General features: G+C 44.7%; 1 protein-coding gene across 1 annotated transcript in view; it reads right to left on the bottom strand.

The window, feature by feature from the left end:
- The window catches only part of EXOG (exo/endonuclease G), a 31,625-nt gene extending 20,201 nt beyond the window's left edge, over positions 1 to 11,424 (bottom strand). The window contains exons 1-3 of the mRNA XM_049766430.1: positions 11,228 to 11,424; positions 7,272 to 7,421; positions 1,533 to 1,672 (exon numbers count right to left, since the gene is read on the bottom strand). Of these exons, the coding sequence (XP_049622387.1) occupies positions 1,533 to 1,672; positions 7,272 to 7,421; positions 11,228 to 11,369 (432 nt within the window). The 5' untranslated portion in view covers positions 11,370 to 11,424. The remainder of the gene's footprint in view (positions 1 to 1,532; positions 1,673 to 7,271; positions 7,422 to 11,227) is intronic.
- Between the last annotated feature and the right edge of the window lie 5,829 nt (positions 11,425 to 17,253).

The following is a 17,253-nucleotide window of genomic DNA, read 5'->3' on the forward strand; positions in this document are numbered from 1 at the left end:
TTCAACAGATGAGTGGCTAAAGAAACTGTGGTACATATAAACAATGGAATACTGTGCAGCCATCAGGAGAGATGAAGTCATGAGATTTTCCTACACATGGATGTAGATGGAATCTATTATGCTGAGTGAAATAAGTCGGAGGAAGAGAGATAGACTCAAAATAGTCTCACTCATCTATGGGTTTTAAGAAAAATGAAAGACATTTTTGCAATGATTCTCAGAGACAAAAGAGATGAGGGCTGGAAAGTGCAGCTCATGACATGAAGCTCACCACAAGGAGTGATGAGTGCAGTTAGAGAAATAACTACATTGAGAACTATCCTAACAATGTGAATGAATGAGGGAAGTAGAAATCGTGTCTCGGGGCCGGGCGGTGGCGCTGGAGGTAAGGTGCCTGCCTTACCTGCGCTAGCCTAGGAGACGGACCGCGGTTCGATCCCCCGGCGTCCCATATGGTCCCCCAAGCCAGGAGCGACTTCTGAGCGCATAGCCAGGAGTAACCCCTGAGCGTTACCGGGTGTGGCCCAAAAACCAAAAAAAAAAAAAAAAAAAAAAAAAAAGAAATCGTGTCTCGAGTGCAGGTGTGGATTGGGTGGGAAGGAGAGAGATTTGGGACATTGGTGGTGGGAATGTTGCACTGGTGAAGGGGGGTTCTCTTTACATGACTGAAATCATACAACTGCAATCATATTTATATAAATATATACAATCACGGTGTTTAAATAAAGATAATTTAAAAAATACATTTGCAATCTAGTTAGGAATGAAGTATAATAATTCTACTAAAGATAACTAAAAAATTACCTGTACTCATATACAATACATATATATTTATTATGTGTGTATATATACTGATGTAAATGTAGCAAAATGCATTTGCTGTTGATATTTTCAATCTTTCTATGGGTCTGAAATTTTTCAAAGAATAAATAGCTTTGGTTCCAAGTGGCTTTTCAGTTCCCTTTTACAGAGCTTTTTGGTTTTATTTATTGATTGATTGGTTGGTTGATTCCTGGGCCACACCCAGGGGTCACTCCTGGCTATGCTCTCAGAAATCGTCCTTGGCAGGCTGGGGGACCACATGGAATGCTGGGAATCGAACCAGGTCCCTCCACATGCAAGGCAAACGCCCTACCCACTGTGCCATCTCTCTGGCCCACATTTTGTTTTCTTCATTTGACCTTGTTAAAAATGTTTTAGCACCTAAACAAACAAACAAAAAATATTTAAAAGGGGCCAGAGCTTAATACACTGAGGAGGGCGTTTGGCTTGAATATGGCCGACCCAAGTTCAATAGCCACATTCCAGACGATCCCAGAGCATCGCCAGTAGTAATTCCTGAGCGCAAAGCCAGGAGTAACCTGAGTGTGGTGTGGCATAAAAACAAACAAACAAACATAAAAGAAAGAAAATGACGAAAATATTTAAAGGTAATGAAATTCTCAAGTTCTACAATAAAGTGTGACTCCTGGTTTTTGATTGCCAAGTTCCATAGCATAAATATGCCACCCCACTTTCCCCAAGGTGCCTACAGATGAGAACTTGTTATTTCCAGCTGGGGCCATATGTCCTCGAGACCACCCACTTCCCATGTAGTCCTCGTTGACGGCGCTGAAGGTCGGAGAGATGTTAGGATCAGGCTTGAATTTACAACGTTTTCTGTTTGCATTACCTGGAAAGGAAAAAAAAGTACTGTTTTGTGGGGGAGAGGGAGCACTCCCCACCAACATTCAGGGCTTACTCCTGGCTCTGAGCTCAGCAATCCTCTTGACAGTGCTCAATGGACCGTAATTGATGCCAGGGATCAAACCCAGGTCAGCTGCATGTGAGGCAAACACCCTACCGGAGTGCTACTGCTCTGGCAAAAAAAAAAAAAAATTATCAGTGCATAATAAATATCTCTAAAGATTCTCTAAACAAAGCAAGCTGGCTGCAGCTGACTGGGATCTCTGAGCAGCCAGCACTTAGAGATTGCATGTCTATCTCAAGTTCCTGGCATACTTGAGATATTTCATCTGAATTTGCCTAGGACTAGAAAAGCATTCCTTTTACAGAGTGCAGCTATCTCTATACTTTTGTTTCTGGCTTTTTCAAAGTCCTCTGGACAGTAGATAAACAAAAGCAAAGACTATCAAAATATCTAGCTGGGCCCGGAGAGATAGCACAGCGCGTTTGCCTTGCAAGCAGTCGATCCAGGACCTATGGTGGTTGGTTCGAATTCCGGTGTCCCATAGGGTCCCCCGTGCCTGCCAGGAGCTATTTATGAGCAGCCAGGAGTAACCCCTGAGCACCGCCGGGTATGGCCCAAAAAACAAAAAACAAAACAAAACAAAACAAAAAAATCTAGCTAATGGCCAGAGTGATAGGACAGCGGTAAGGCATTTGTCTTGCATGCAGCTGACCTGGGACGAACCAGGTTTGATCCCTGGAATCCATATGGTCCCCCAAGCCTGCCAGGAGCAATTTCTGAGCATAGAGCCAAGATTAACCCCTGAGCGTCACCAGGTGAGGCCCAAAAACCAAAAATAAAATAAAATAAAAATAATGTATCTGTATGTAACGCTTCGTTACTACATAAACTTTAGCTCACGCTTCGTTACTACATAAACTTTAGCTCTGAAAAAGTGGGTAGGGCTGGGGCCATAGTGCAGCGAGCAGGTAGGGCATTTGCCATGCAGGCAGCTGACTCAGGTTCAATCCAGGACATCCCATATGGTCCCCTGAGCCTGCCAGGAGTGTATTCTGAGCACAGAGCCAGGAGTAACCCCTGAGCACCGCCAGGTGTGCTCCCCCCAAAAGAGACCAGAATGTGTCAGATTTTGTATAACTGTTTTGACAAGCTTGATAAATACCACAAGAACAGATTTTATGTGTGTGAGACACAAAACAATTTGTTCTGAGTAGGCACAGTTTGTGGGGTAAGGAGTGTTCTGTGATGTCTTATTTATTGTCTCTTAAACCATAACAATACAAATCTACAGGTTCTGAGCTTAATCCAGAAGTAAATGAAATGAACCAGTGAACAGGCTCAAGAGATGGCTTTGCATGCAGGAGGTCAGGGTACAGCACGGTCCCCCTCCCCATCAAGAGAAACTCCTGAGCACTGAAAGGGGATCAGCCACTGAGTACTGCCAGGGAAGGCCCCAAACCATAAAAAAAGTCAAAAAGATATGGACATAGCTCAACGGTAAATTAGTAGGAAAGCACTTACTTGCCTTGTAAGTGTGGACTTCATCCCTGGTGTGCCCCATACATTTTCTGAAATTCTGATTTCTGCTAATACTCTAATACCTCCAAAACACTTACCTCAGCTGTCAACAGCAAATGCCAACGCTGTATTTTACATTTGTCATTAGGACAGATCTTATTATAATCACTGTGAAAATTCTAAAGGTGGGGCCGGGCGGTGGCGCTAAAGGTAAGGTGCCTGCCTTGCCTGCGCTAGCCTTGGATGGACCGCAGTTCGATCCCCCGGTGTCCCATATGGTCCCCCAAGCCAGGAGCAACTTCTGAGCACATAGCCAGGAGTAACCCCTGAGCATTACCGGGTGTGGCCCAAAAAAAAAAAAAGAAAATTCTAAAGGTAAATGGAATACTCAGGTTGCTACTCAAGTAAAACGAGTACAAAATGAATACAGATAGGCTACTATTTCCAAGATCATTTTGTTTAGCCAAGAAAAATTTTAAACTGTGAGATTCACAGGTCTTAAGTAGTTCTAGAGCCAGGGATAGTCTTCCGTGCATGTGTGAAATCCCAATCACACATGTACAAATTACCATCTTTGAATATAGCAGACAGTGCTCCACAGAATACAATATCTCATTACTTCATAAGAAATATAGGTGGTAACACAGAAAGATTATTAGCGAACTCAACGCAGATATTTCTCTATGCGTTAACTCTCCCCTGTATGTGATTAACTTTGCCAGCCTCTCACTGTCTTTTTGTTTGTTTGTTTGTTTGTTTTCTGGGCCACACCTGGTGGCTTTCAGGGTTTACTCAGATCTCTACACTCAGGAATCACTCCTTGCAGGCGACTCATGGGGCCATATGGGATGCTGAGGACCGATGCCAAGGATCAAACCTGGATCAGCCTCATGCAAGGCAAATGCTCTCCCAACTGCCTATTGCTCCATGCTCTGCTGGCTGTCTTTGTAAAACATGTGGCATTTCCAGAGGCCTTGAATCAAAAAGCCTTTCCATGAGTTAGGTTGTAAATTTATTTGGAGGAGCATATTCAACCAAGCGCAGGGCATAGGATCCCAAATCTACAGGATACATGGTCTGAGGCTATAAATCTGGCCAGTCTGCAGCCATCACTATCCTTGGCAAGCTTTTCCTTTTCCTATTGACTCTTTTCAGCAGGATACTGTCACTTCCCATGTATTGGCAGTGACAGGAAGGCAGGTGAGCTGTGACCCACGCTTCCTTAAGGATGCAGTCCTTGGGAGTACCAGGTTCATGGGGCACAGGATGGGAGTCTAGTGTACAACAGATCCTGAGTGAGTCTGAGGTTCTTGCCCTCAGTCCCAGTCCCCATATCAGGATGTGGGGCCAAGACAATGATGGAGCTTTATCTCCGGATTCTGGCCTTCCTTCAAATACTGGCCCAGCAATTCTACATTTTTCATGTTGCTTCATATGATTTTTAGTGAAAGAAACTAATTTGGGGGGGAAAACGAACCTATAGTAGAGCTAGAAGGGCATTTGCCTTGCACACAACAACATGGGTCCAATCCCAGGCCTCCCACATGGTCCTGGAGCACTGACAGGAGTAATTCCTGAGTGCAGGGCTAAGAGTAAGCCTGGAGCACCCGCTAGGTATGCCCAAAAAACAAAGTTGTTTTTTTTTAATAAAATAAATTTTGGGGCCGGAGAGATAGCACAGCAGTGTTTGTCTTGCAAGCAGCCGACCCAAGACCTAAGGCGGTTGATTCAAATCCTGGCGTCCCATATGGTTCCCCGTGCCTACCAGGAGCTATTTCTGAGCAGATAGCCAGGAGTAACCCCTGAACACCACCTGGTTCAAAAAAAATGTGAGGGGAGAGACAGAAAGGGACACAGGCGGGGCGGGGGGGGGGGGGGGAGAAATATGCATTCAAGGGCCCGGAGAGATAGCACAGCCAGGACCAAAGGTGGTTGATTCGAATCCCAGTGTCCCATATGGTCCCCCATGCCTGCCAGGAGCTATTTCTGAGCAGACAGCCAGGAGCCTGAGCACCGCTGGGTGTGGCCCAAAAACCAAAAAAAAAAAAAAAAAAAAAAAAAGAAAGAAAGAAAAAAAGAAATATGCATTCAAGAGAGAACAAGATTGAAAAAGTAAGCAGGGGAATTACTTTTTATTTTGTATATATTTTTTATGTACTGTAAATAATTCCTAGTTAAATAGTATAGTTCAATACTGCTCCATATGGGTAAGGGTCAGGAAAGACAGGACAGTGATGAGTGTAAATAGAAATAATCTAGTTTTGGGCCTGGAGAGATAGCACAGCAGCGTTTGCCTTACAAGCAGACGATCCAGGACCCAAGGTGGTTGGTTCGAATCCCAGTGTCCTATAGGGTCCCCCCGTGCCTGCCAGGAGCTATTCCTGAGCAGACAGCCAGGAGTAACCCCTGAGCAACGCCGGGTGTGGCCCAAAAACCAAAAAAAAAAAAAGAAAGAAAGAATCTAGTTTTAAAAAATCAATCAAACATTAAATTTGTCCTCTTGCTTCTTTCCAAGAGGGCCCAGGGACGAGCAATTGGCCCTGCCTGCCTTTTCAGCTCCAGGCCACCTCATATCCTTTCCAGCTTCAGCCATTAGGGCTTCTAGTTCCCCAAAGGAACAAAACTCATCTCTGCACTGTGACCCTGCATGATACAACAGTGCTTTCCTTCACCTGTATGTTTCCCATCCTCAGACCAACTTTCCTTTCAAAGATAAGTATCTGGGGGCCTGAGATAGCATGGAGGTAAGGCATTTGCCTTGCATGCAGAAGGACTGTGGTTCGAATCCCGGCATCCCATATGGTCCCCAGAGCCTGCCAGAAGCAATTTCTGAGCATAGAGCCAGGAGTAACCCCTGAGCGCTGCCGGGCGTCACCCAAAACCAAAAAAAATAAAAGATAAGCATCTGGTCTCCCTCTGGCCCACCCAGGATACTTATCTTTTGTAATCTCACTTCATATTCTTCACTATTCCTTAAACTGTCAATGTGCAATCATTTCTTTCTTTAGGTTTTGTTTGTTTGTTTGTTTGTTTGTTTGTTTGTTTGTTTGTTTGTTTGTTTGTGGGCCACACACAGAGGTGCTCAGAAATTACTCCTGGCTCTGAGCTCAGAAGTCACTCCTGCCAGGCTCAGGGGACCATGAGGGATGCTGGGAATCAAACCCAGGTCTGTTCCAGGTCAGACATTTGCAACACTAACACCCTACCACTGTGCTATCTCTCCGGCCCCTCTTCCTTTAGCATTTTAAGCAATTATAATGATACACTGTGGTTCCCTGCTAGGCCAACCCTCCCCAATCCCTCTCCACAAACCAAGGAGAGGTGAAGACTAAAAATTACTTTCACCGGATTGGAGACAGTTCAGTGGGCAAGAGGCCATGCAGACTTAGATTGGATACCTGGCCCTGCATGGTACCTAACCCTGATCATCACCAGAATGAGACAGGTATAGCCTCAAAATTAAAAAAAAAAAAAAAAAAAAAAGTCAAACAAGAAAACATTTTACCAAGGCCAGAAGATAAATGCCAGAGCTTGCGGTCAAATTAGGAACGCTAAATTTGGGGCCGGAGAGGTGGCGCTAGAGGTAAGGTGTCTGCCTTGCAAGCGCTAGCCAAGGAAGGACCGCGGTTCGATCCCCCGGTGTCCCATATGGTCCCCCCAAGCCAGGGGCAATTTCTGAGCGCTTAGCCAGGAGTTACCCCTGAGCATCAAATGGGTGTGGCCCCAAAAAACCAACCAAACAAAAAAAAAAAAAAAAGGAACGCTAAATTTAATATGAGGCGCCTTCTCTGACCCCCTCCCGCTTTTATGTACACACCCTTAGGCTGAGCAGTGGAAGAAACATGGATGGCACTTCCATCATGGTGCTCGCAGCAGCACTAGTATGACAGCACCACCAATTTCTGGCAATAGTCAGGGGTTCCCTGATTCAGGCAGGGTCTCTTTATCCAGTAAGTCATTATATTCTATATGTGTTAGGTATGAAAAAGGTCAATTACCCATCATCCTTTGTGTTCTACATGTGGAAACATCTTCCATAAATGCCTTGCCTCGAGTCACTTACCTAGTATCTTGTTCTTAGAGATATGTTCAAGAACCCATCTTGGGACCCGCTTTGACTGATCGTAAGACAATGCATGATTCGTGTAGCATCTAGTCTCCGTTCCAGTTAAAGGAAATCCAAATTGTTCCATGACAGCCTTTTCTCTAGAACCTAAAAATGAAAAGCAGGGGGGAGGGTGGAAAAACAAATAATATTCACTTTTTAGGAACAAAGATATCCCTAGAGATAAAGGGTAAGAATTAAAAAGAAATAACAAGGACAGGAACCAAACTACAGCAGGTAGGACACTCCGCTTGCTCTGGTACCACTCACACACCATGTTGTCTCAGAGCCTGCCAGGAATGCCCAAAGGGAAAAAAAAGGTAATAATAAAACATTTTTTAACTTAAAATGCCTACGCAACCAGGAGATTTTTTTTTTTTTTTTTTTGCCATTATAAAGACAGTAAAAATTTTTTCATTTGCCTTGGGTTTGGGGCCACACCTGGCAATATTCATGACTTATTCCTAGTTCTGAGCTCAGGGATCACTCCTAGAGGATTCAGGTTCATATGGTGTTAGGTTACACCTTATTTTACCCCAAAAAAAAGATCATCCCTGGTTTCTTTTTATGTATTTGTTTACTTACAACTTGGTTTTACCCCCCAAACAGAGATTGTCTTACAAGCAAGCCTGAGTGGGACAGGCTCAGTACAGCCAGTACTATCTGCCTTTACTCTGTTCTTATTCCCCCCACCTGGGGGTGGTCTCTGATTCAGACTCGCTCACCTGGGGTTGAAGATACGGCATATGAGGTGATTTTACAACATGGGGTACCAGGGATTGAACCTATTTCAGCAGCACAGCACACAAGACCAACTCTCTATCCCTGTATTATCCCTCTGGTGGTAGCGGGGTTGAAGAAATTCTGCCCATCACTGCCTATCAGTTTACATAGTTACATCAAGAGAGGGCAGAGGGATGGGTTGGGGTACCTGGAGCAACAGTACAGTAGTGGCCTTGCAGGCAGCTGAATAACTGAATCCCTAGGTGCGTCAATGTCATCAGGAGTTATCCCTGAGTGCAGAGCCAGGAGTAACCACTGAGCACCACCGGGTATGGCCCAAAATTAAATAGAAAAATGTGATATACAAGTGGGTAAGGAAACTGTCCTGCACATAGCAGGTCTTCATTTGATTCCGGTGCCTTGAGCACAGAGCCAGGAAAGAATAAATCCTGAGCACTGCAGGGTGCTTACCTTTTTCATCCCCCCCACCACCACCACATTGCACAGGGTCCCCGAATCAGAATGCAGCCCCAAAGATGAAGCGCACAGCCTGGGTAGATGCAGTAAATCACTCCAGCCATCTCATCTGACTGCTTTTTTTAACTTTCCAGTAGAACAAGATCTTGGTGAGGGAGATGGCTTGAGGGACTGCAGAGCAGGAAAGACCCACGTTCGACTACCAACATCTCTGAGGACCGCTGGGAGCCACAGAACCCCGGTCAGGAAGGAGTCCAGAAGCAGCAGGTGTGGACCAAAACCGAAACAAAACCAGTCCATCAAATCTTTCCCACAAAGCACCACACAGACAAAGGTAGCAGCAGCCCAAGGAGCTCAGGCGAGGACTAGGCCGAGGTTTACTCAGGGAAGTGCCTGCCTCGCTCCTCTGACCCACTGGGGCACCTACAGAGGAGACCCACCAAGATCTTGCTCATACTGTAAAGTTCAAAAAGTGGTCTTGAAGTATAATAATAACACCCAGAGACAACAGAGATGAGGACCAGCCCATGATAACAAGCTGATCACAGAGTGAATAAGGACACTAGCAACTACCATGACAATGAAAGAGAAATACAACACCTGTGTCAAAGACAGGCAGGGGGTGGGTGGAGGTAAAAAAAAAAGGGGGGGGGGGAGAGGGGGACAATGGTGGTGGGAAACTTGCACTGGTGAAAACAGGGTGCGTATTTTATGGCTGAAACCCAATTATGAACATGTCTCTAACCACGGTGCTTCAATAAAGAAATTATTTTTTGAAAAAAGCGGTCTAGTGAGAAGACGGGTGGTTTGCTGTGTCTGACCCAGGCTTTGTGCTTAATCTTTGGGGCTGCATTCTGATCCAGGGCGCCTCTGCAATGGGGGATAAATAAAAAAGATTAAGATCACACCCTGCAGTGCTCAGGATTTATTCTTTCTGGCTCTGTGCTCAGGGTACTGAAATCAGTTGACAACCTGTCGTGTGCAGGACAGTTTCTTTAACCACTTCTATCCCTCTGGTTCTCCTGTTCGGGACAGGGGACAGCAGTGAAGTGGGTTCCCCATCGACCCTGTCTATCCTCGGTGCCTCTTCCTTGTGGGACCTCTGCCCACCAGGCCTGGGTCCCTCTGTCCATTCAGGTCAGGTCCCGGAGCATGTGTCTGCCAGTCTTCACGGAAAAGCGAACTCACCTGCTCCAAAACAGTTTCTCCCCCGGGGTGGATCCCAAGACATGCCAGGCACCACCCAAGGCCTGGGCAAAGACACACGGGCACAGGGACCAGAGTCCTAGATAGACAGCACAGCGGTAAGGCTTTTTGCCCCGTTGGAATCCTGGCATCCCATAGGATCCGAGCTCTGCCAGGAGTAGACTTCTGAGCACAGAGCCAGGAGTCACCCCTCCTGAGTGTCGCTGGGTGTGACCCAAAAACCCAAAAACAGAAGACACATGGGCACAGAGACGACCAGACAGACAGGTGGGCGCTGGATTGCTTTGCATACAGCTGACTGGGAGAGACCGGGTTCGATTCCGCTGCATCCCGTATGGTCTCCCGAGAGGACCAAAACCCAATTACTGAATGATTAACTAACGCTCAATTAATCATTGATTATATAGCGATCAATTGTGTTGTAACAAGTAATTGTATAATATACTTATGACTACATAATACATACTATGTCATAATAGAAGGGCCATAATTATATTAATTACAATACAAGTCTAATTGTTGTGTATGTAAATATTTTAGGGGATTATTATTATTATTACTGACCCTACCCTGATCGGTGATTGTGCCCTACCCTAGGGTGTGACCTGGCATTCTGCCCCCAGCCTAGAGTGGTACCTGATTCTGCTTCTACCATTGGTTGGTATCTGATCCCACCATTGGGTGGTACCTGATTCTGGGGGATAAAAACAAGGGTCTGTGGAAGGTGAGGGGCTTTTTGCTGGAACTGAGGCTGAGACTTTGGACTTCAGTCTTGTCCTCCGAATAAAGCTAATATTTCCACAAGCCTGACTATCTGCGAGCTGTTTACCCACCGTTTCACCTCAGAACCAAAAGCTGGACAGGGTGGCAGTCGCGTGTTCCGAGCTGGAGGCGAAAGACCTCATCCTCCATCCCTCCATCAGTCAACCTCTTCAGGGGTTGACTTGCAACATCTAATAATATATTATTATGCAATATATTGCACTGTAATGCAAGCATATATTTATGATTGTATTCATTATAATGCACCTGATTAAAATGATGATACATTCAATAATATATTAACGTGACTTATTTGCTGTATTAGTTTTTATAGGAACATTATATTGATCGAATAGGAAGAACATTAAATTAAATCAAATATAAATAATATCCTATCAATGACATCCTAATAGAATGATACATTAAACACTGATTAAATATAAATAGTAAATTTAAATGTAAATAATGTGTTAATTATGTTATCATATGATTCATGTTATGATAGTATAATATTGAATCACAATTATGATTTGATTGTTTATACAAATCACATAGTCTTATGATTAAATGCATGATATTAAATATTCTATGGAGACGATTATTTTATTATGATGTGACAATAGGATTGATAATGATGATTAATAATAATATGACCATGCATGATGATTGATCGTGATCGATTATTGATTGACTGATTGACTGATTGACTGATTGATTGCAATGAAACCTCTCCAGGGCAGACTTACCTCCCGGCTCCCCCTCGTCCGCCTCCTCCCCGAGGCCCGGGCTCCGGAGCAGCGGGATGGCGGCGATCCCGGCCCCCGCGGCCCCCAGCAGCGCCCCGGCCACGAAGCCCCCCAGGCGGGAGAAAGAGCTGCGCGCGGCCATTCTCGGAGTGGCGACGAGAGCAGGTCGGCGCGTGCGCACTCCTCGAGGGCCGGCCAGGACCAGGACCGGCGCGATGCGCGTGCGCGGGCGGCGGCCATCTTCGGAGTGGCGACAGGGGAAGGTCGGCGCGTGCGCACTCCTCGCAGGCGACGAGGACAGGAGCCATGCGCGTGCGACGGCCATCTTGGGTGTGGCAAACGCTGATGAAGAAAAGCAAAGAACACAGAAATATTCACAAAGGATTAGAATAGACACACAAAGCAGAGCAAAACCAGAGAAGAACTAGGAAAGTCATGGAGAACACTGCATTTTAAGCTCTCGATTGGGTAATGTTGCACATGGAAAGCAAAAGTAAGAAGAAAGCCGTAGGAAAAACCCAAAGACCACTGCCAAGTTGTTCAAGCTTCAGCAAAGAAGAAAGAAGAAAAACCATAAAGAACACAGGTGAATCAAATAATGAGATGAATAAATACAAAAAGAAAGCAATGTTCACAAAGGATTAGAGTAGAAATACAGGCACAGCAAAAACAAAAAATGAATACTAAGAATCAGGAAGAACACAACATTTTCAGTTCTCCAATGAGTAATTTTGCACGCAGAAAGCAAAAGTTAAACGAAAGCAGGAGGAAAAACACAAAGATCACTGCAAAACTGTTCAAATATCAGCAAAGAAACAGCAACTTCAGTGACACATCAAAGTCAAAGGAGATGAAGAAAAACAAAGAATACAGAAATATTCACAAAGGATTAAACACACAAAGCAGAATAAAATCAGAAAACTACTAGAAGAATCATGAAGAACACTGCCTTTTAAGCTCTCAATTGGCTAATGTTGCACGTGGGAAGCAAAAATAAGAAAAAAGCCGTAAGAAAAACACAAAGATCACTGCCAAGTCGTTCAAGCTTCAGCAAAGAAGAAGAGATGAAAAACCTTAAAGAACACAGGTGAATCAAATAATGAGATGAAGAAATACAAAAAGAAAGCAATATTCACAAAGGATTAGAATAGAAACACAGGCACAGCAAAAGCAAAGATGAATAAGAATCAGGAAGAACACAACATTTTCAGCTCTCCAATGAGTGATTTTGCACGTGGAAAGCAAAAGTTGAAAGAAAGCAGGAGGAAAAACACAAAGATCACTGCAAAACTGTTCAAGCATCAGCAAAAAAGCAACTTCAGTTACACATCAAAATCAAAGAAGGAGATGGAAAAAAAAAGAATACAGAAATATTCACAAAGGATTAGAATAAACACACAAAGCAGAGCAAAATCAGAAAAGAACTAGAAGAATCATGGAGAACACTGCCTTTTAAGCTCTCAACTGGGTAATGATGCTTGTGGAAAGCAAACGTAGGAAGAAGCCATTGGAAAAACACAAAGTTCACTGCCAAGTTGTTCAAGCTTCAGCAAAGAAGAAGAAAGAAGAAAAACCATAAAGAAAGGTGAATCAAATAATGAGATGAAGAAATACAAAAAAAGCAATATTCACAAAGGATTAGAATAGAAACACAGGCACAGCAAAAACAAAAATGAATACTAAGAATCAGGAAGAACACAACATTTTCAGCTCTCCGATGAGTAATTTTGCACGCGGAAAGCAAAAGTTGAAAGAAAGCAGGAGGAAAAACACAAAGATCACGGCAAAGCTGGGTGCAGCGCTTCATAGGACCGCTGGAGGGAGACACTGAGATGAGGTCGAGGTGATCCTCCGAGAGCAGCTGGCTGGGTGCAGTGCTCAACAGGGCTTGCTAGAGGGAGCCTGCGTTGAGAACAAGGGGAGGGACCTCCCGCGAGAGTAAGGGAGGCGCATGAGCACTGGAGGCCAGCGGCCATCTTGGGTGTGGCAAGCTCTGTAGACGGGCGCGTGCGCACGTGCGGCGGACAGCCATCTTGAGCGTGGCCAACTGTATTAACGTGGGCGCGTACGCACTTGCGATCGGCGGTCCTCTTTGGTTGAATCTCTGCGCATGCGCACGTGTGGCGGGCGACCATTTATTGCGTGTGGCTGACGCGTGGATTTCTTTGCGCAGGCGCACTCCACGCGAGAAGCCGGGACCGACACGGCGCGCATGCGCGTCTGGCTGAAATGAAAAAGTACCCACTCGGGGCTCTAATGGGCGGGGAGAGGTCGGCGCGTGCGTACTCCTCGCGGGCCCACTCACCACTCTTCCCGGCGCGCTCGACCTTCCTGCCCTCCTCTCTGCTCTGAGAATTATTGCCAAGATTTCTATCCTTTTTCTTCACCCTCACTCACTTCTAATGGCCTTCCTCTCCCTCCTCCAGATGGAATAAAAAATAAGCAAACGACAGGGCTTTATGATTACCATTATTTTATTTTTCATATACAAAAAGATAAAACTTGAAATAGTCTATAGATTTTTTTCCCTCCTATTTCGCTGGGGTGTGGCTGCTGTTCACACAAGGGGAAAAACTACATTCACATCGGTTTATTCGAGGGCCCAGTGCACAGTTCCAGCAGCAAAACCCCAACTTAGCACGTCTAGTTTCCAACTTGACACTCGTTTCTACAATTACCACAGTCAAAAGGAACAAAGGGACACTGCAAATGAATGGACTATGATACAATGTTCTCTCCAAAACGTCTTCATTTTGCAACTGCGATCACAATGGGTGTCTGCTTCAGGCCATTCAGATGTGTGCAGATCTAGTATGTTGGTGTGTGTTTTTATATATGTAGATATATATAATCAATCAGCACACTTTTTCAGATCCACACAGGGTAACAGTGACAAACTCAACTCTGTGTGTGTATATATATATATTTTTAAAAAACATGATACTTTAGTATAACTTTTGTTAATTCAGTAGTACAAGCTATCACTGTTCTACAAAATTTCAATTTTATAGCTACAAGGGTGAAAAGTGACCTGTTACATTTACATTTCACATATCCTGGTATACGAACAGTACTCTTTGAAGCTGAGCCTTGAACTGTCAGTCTTTGATTTCTGCACTTGAAGAACTTCCTGGCTTTTACAGCCTTAGTTCACAGACTAGTAACATTTCTGAAGTTTGTCATGACTCACCAATTCAAACTGCAAGAAACAGGTGAACCCAAACCTTTAATTACAAATGTTATGTACAAGTTAGATAACACAGTTCAATATGACATTCTCCATCCTCAACCCTCTCCACTAGGTTAGGTCAGTTTTAGGATTTTCCTTCTTTTCCTCGAAAAGAATGTACAAATTCTGAAGTAGCTGGTAACTGACAGGTGCCGTTTTCGGCTGGCTCTAAAATTGGTTCTGCAAACTTTGTACTTTGCTGTGTCTTGAGCTGTATGTCCATGACATGCAGAAAGCTCTTTTCACAAGAATGAACACCAAACTCAACAAAAGTCAAATTTACAGTACTGTATAAAGTTATTCAGATTCAAGGACAAATGTTGGAAAAATATTAAACAGGTGAATTCGGCCTCAGACGCTATAACAAAAGTCATTTCAAAATCACAAGCAGATTCTTTTGTACAGTTGAAAAATGTCAAAATGTCATTGTGTGGATTTGTGGTATGGAACTGAAATCTACAAGTCTGTTTCTAATCTGCGGTAACCCTCACCCTCAATTTTCAAGTACCACTCAATTTTCTTTGCCTTTTTTTTTCTTCAGATTTCTAGGGGAAAAAACTGAGGGTGGGAGAGCCACTGGCATTTTAACAAATCTCCCCTTTCGCAGGAAGTTCTAACACTTTCCCATCAGAGTGCCGAACCATCTCAGTCGTCAGTGGCTCTCAAGCCTTAATGGAGCCTCTCTGGGACTTTAAACCCCAGACGTCACCTAAGCTGCCCCACCCTCATCTCTGTCATGCTGGCAAAATTTGGAAAGAGTTTTTCCCTTAAGAGAAAGTATTTGGCTAAACATTTATTTAACTCACGGCAGTGCTCTGAGAAGATCCACTTGGGCTAAAGCACTTGCAGGGACTGAAGCTATAGGCCACCAAATGGCACAGAGGCCAGACACTTGGAGAGCCAGGTGAGGATTCTCTTCGAGAGTAGTGTTAGAGCCACACTCCTGTCCTGGGTGTCCCCCGAGACAGCAGAGCTCTCGAGTAGCAGCCCAGGCTCATATGGCTGAGTTACCACTTTACATCTCAGTCTGTCGTTCATGCCCCAGAGACAAAAATTCAAATGTGGTAGGTAACTGCTGGTTAATTCAACTTTCTGAACTAGTTTAAAAAAAAAAGTTCTTTATATATATATTTAAAATTCATAAAAAATGACAGACAGCCACATTCCCCAAGGCCTAATTTCACAGCAATTTATTATGCTTAGACACCTTTCCAAAATGCACAGTGGTGGATGATGGTTTTTGCAATCCTGCCAATGAAAGGAATGTTCTACACTTGAGCTTTATTTAGCAACTGAGCTAGCAAAGAGCTCATCTTTGGAACTTATTTGTACACAAGATCGACCAATCAAATCACTTTGCCTGATGGTTTTTGCAATCCTGCCAATAAAAGGAATGTTCTACACTTGAGCTTTATTTAGCAACTGAGCTAGCGAAGAGCTCATCTTTGGAACTTATTTGTACACAAGATCGACCAATCAAATCACTTTGCCTAATCACACTCGAGAATACTGAAAATGGCAGAATGCAAAGAGAAGAACAGGAAGCACCATTCAGGGAACGCTCAAGTCCCATCCACCACAGCACAGGGGCGGGAGAGTACGTGCCAGCAATCCCCATCAGTTCTTGGGAAGTTTTTACTTTGAAACAAAAGTGTCCACAATCGACAGGGTGTTCCTCTGTGTGTGTGTTGGCATGCGGTTGATGTGTGTTGGTGTGGGCGTATGTTTCAAGCCCACAGTACCAAGAGGACCCAGATGATGAGTGTTGAACATGAGGTCTGAGGTAACTGTGGTTCTTAAGATACCTGGAACAACAGGACCCTGCATCCAGAAATTATATCTGAGACAAAGAAAAAGGTGGGGCCTGGGGTATAAAAGATAATTAGAAAAAAACTTACAGCAGTTGCTTTGGGGGAGGCAGGTGACAAAAATCAAAGGCACAACAGAATTACATTCGAAGACAGGCGGCTGGTATACAGGGAAACGCTCTTGTGAGGAATGGGGCAAAGAACTGTGAGCGGAGTCGACTTCCAGAGCTCAACTGGATCAGCTTTCATTCCAAGTTTAAAAGGGGTCAAGTATAAAACTTGACTCTTCCCAGAATGAATGGCTTCAAAGGACACATTCTAGATTCTCCTGACAAAAGTCTCCCCCACCAATGTGTCTGGCTGGGTCAACCTGCAGCCAGCAGCCTCTGGCTGGGCCTCACAACTGCGATGATTTCATACCAAGAATCGGCTTCAGTATTTGTCTTCCCTCCTTTCCCATTGGGAAAGCTTGACCAAGTAACTACCTGGTCTCCACCTCAAAACCAAACGGCTAATAATATGCAGAATGTGCTCCACGCTACTACAGCAGTGACACTGCAGAGAAGATGAGTCCGTGGAGGTGTGAACGGCGCTGCCCTCGGTCGGTCAGGTGTGGCTGACTCACCTGGTCCAAGCACCCTCGCTCCAAAGAACCCTCACCAGAGAACCCAATGTGCCTGGCCTTTCGTCTGGCCACTCAGTCCACCCACCACCCTGCCCCACTGATTCAAGTAAATTGCTCAACTGCAAACTCTCTCCTAAGAACTGGATTCTACGGTCCTGGATCACCCAGTCTGATGTCTGATGGGACACTCCAGTCACGTGCTTGTAGCCTACATCGAAGTCGAATCCCAATGAGTCCCAGTCTGCAACCCCCAAACATCTTCAGACCACTCTATCCTATGTCTGGAGCCCACAAAAGATGTTTTAAGCTTTGTTCCAAAGATGTAGTAAGAGGAAGCACAGATGTGAGAGACCCTGCTGGCTCC

This window comes from Suncus etruscus, chromosome 20 (genome assembly GCF_024139225.1).
Source record: "Suncus etruscus isolate mSunEtr1 chromosome 20, mSunEtr1.pri.cur, whole genome shotgun sequence".
Lineage (NCBI taxonomy): Eukaryota > Metazoa > Chordata > Mammalia > Eulipotyphla > Soricidae > Suncus > Suncus etruscus.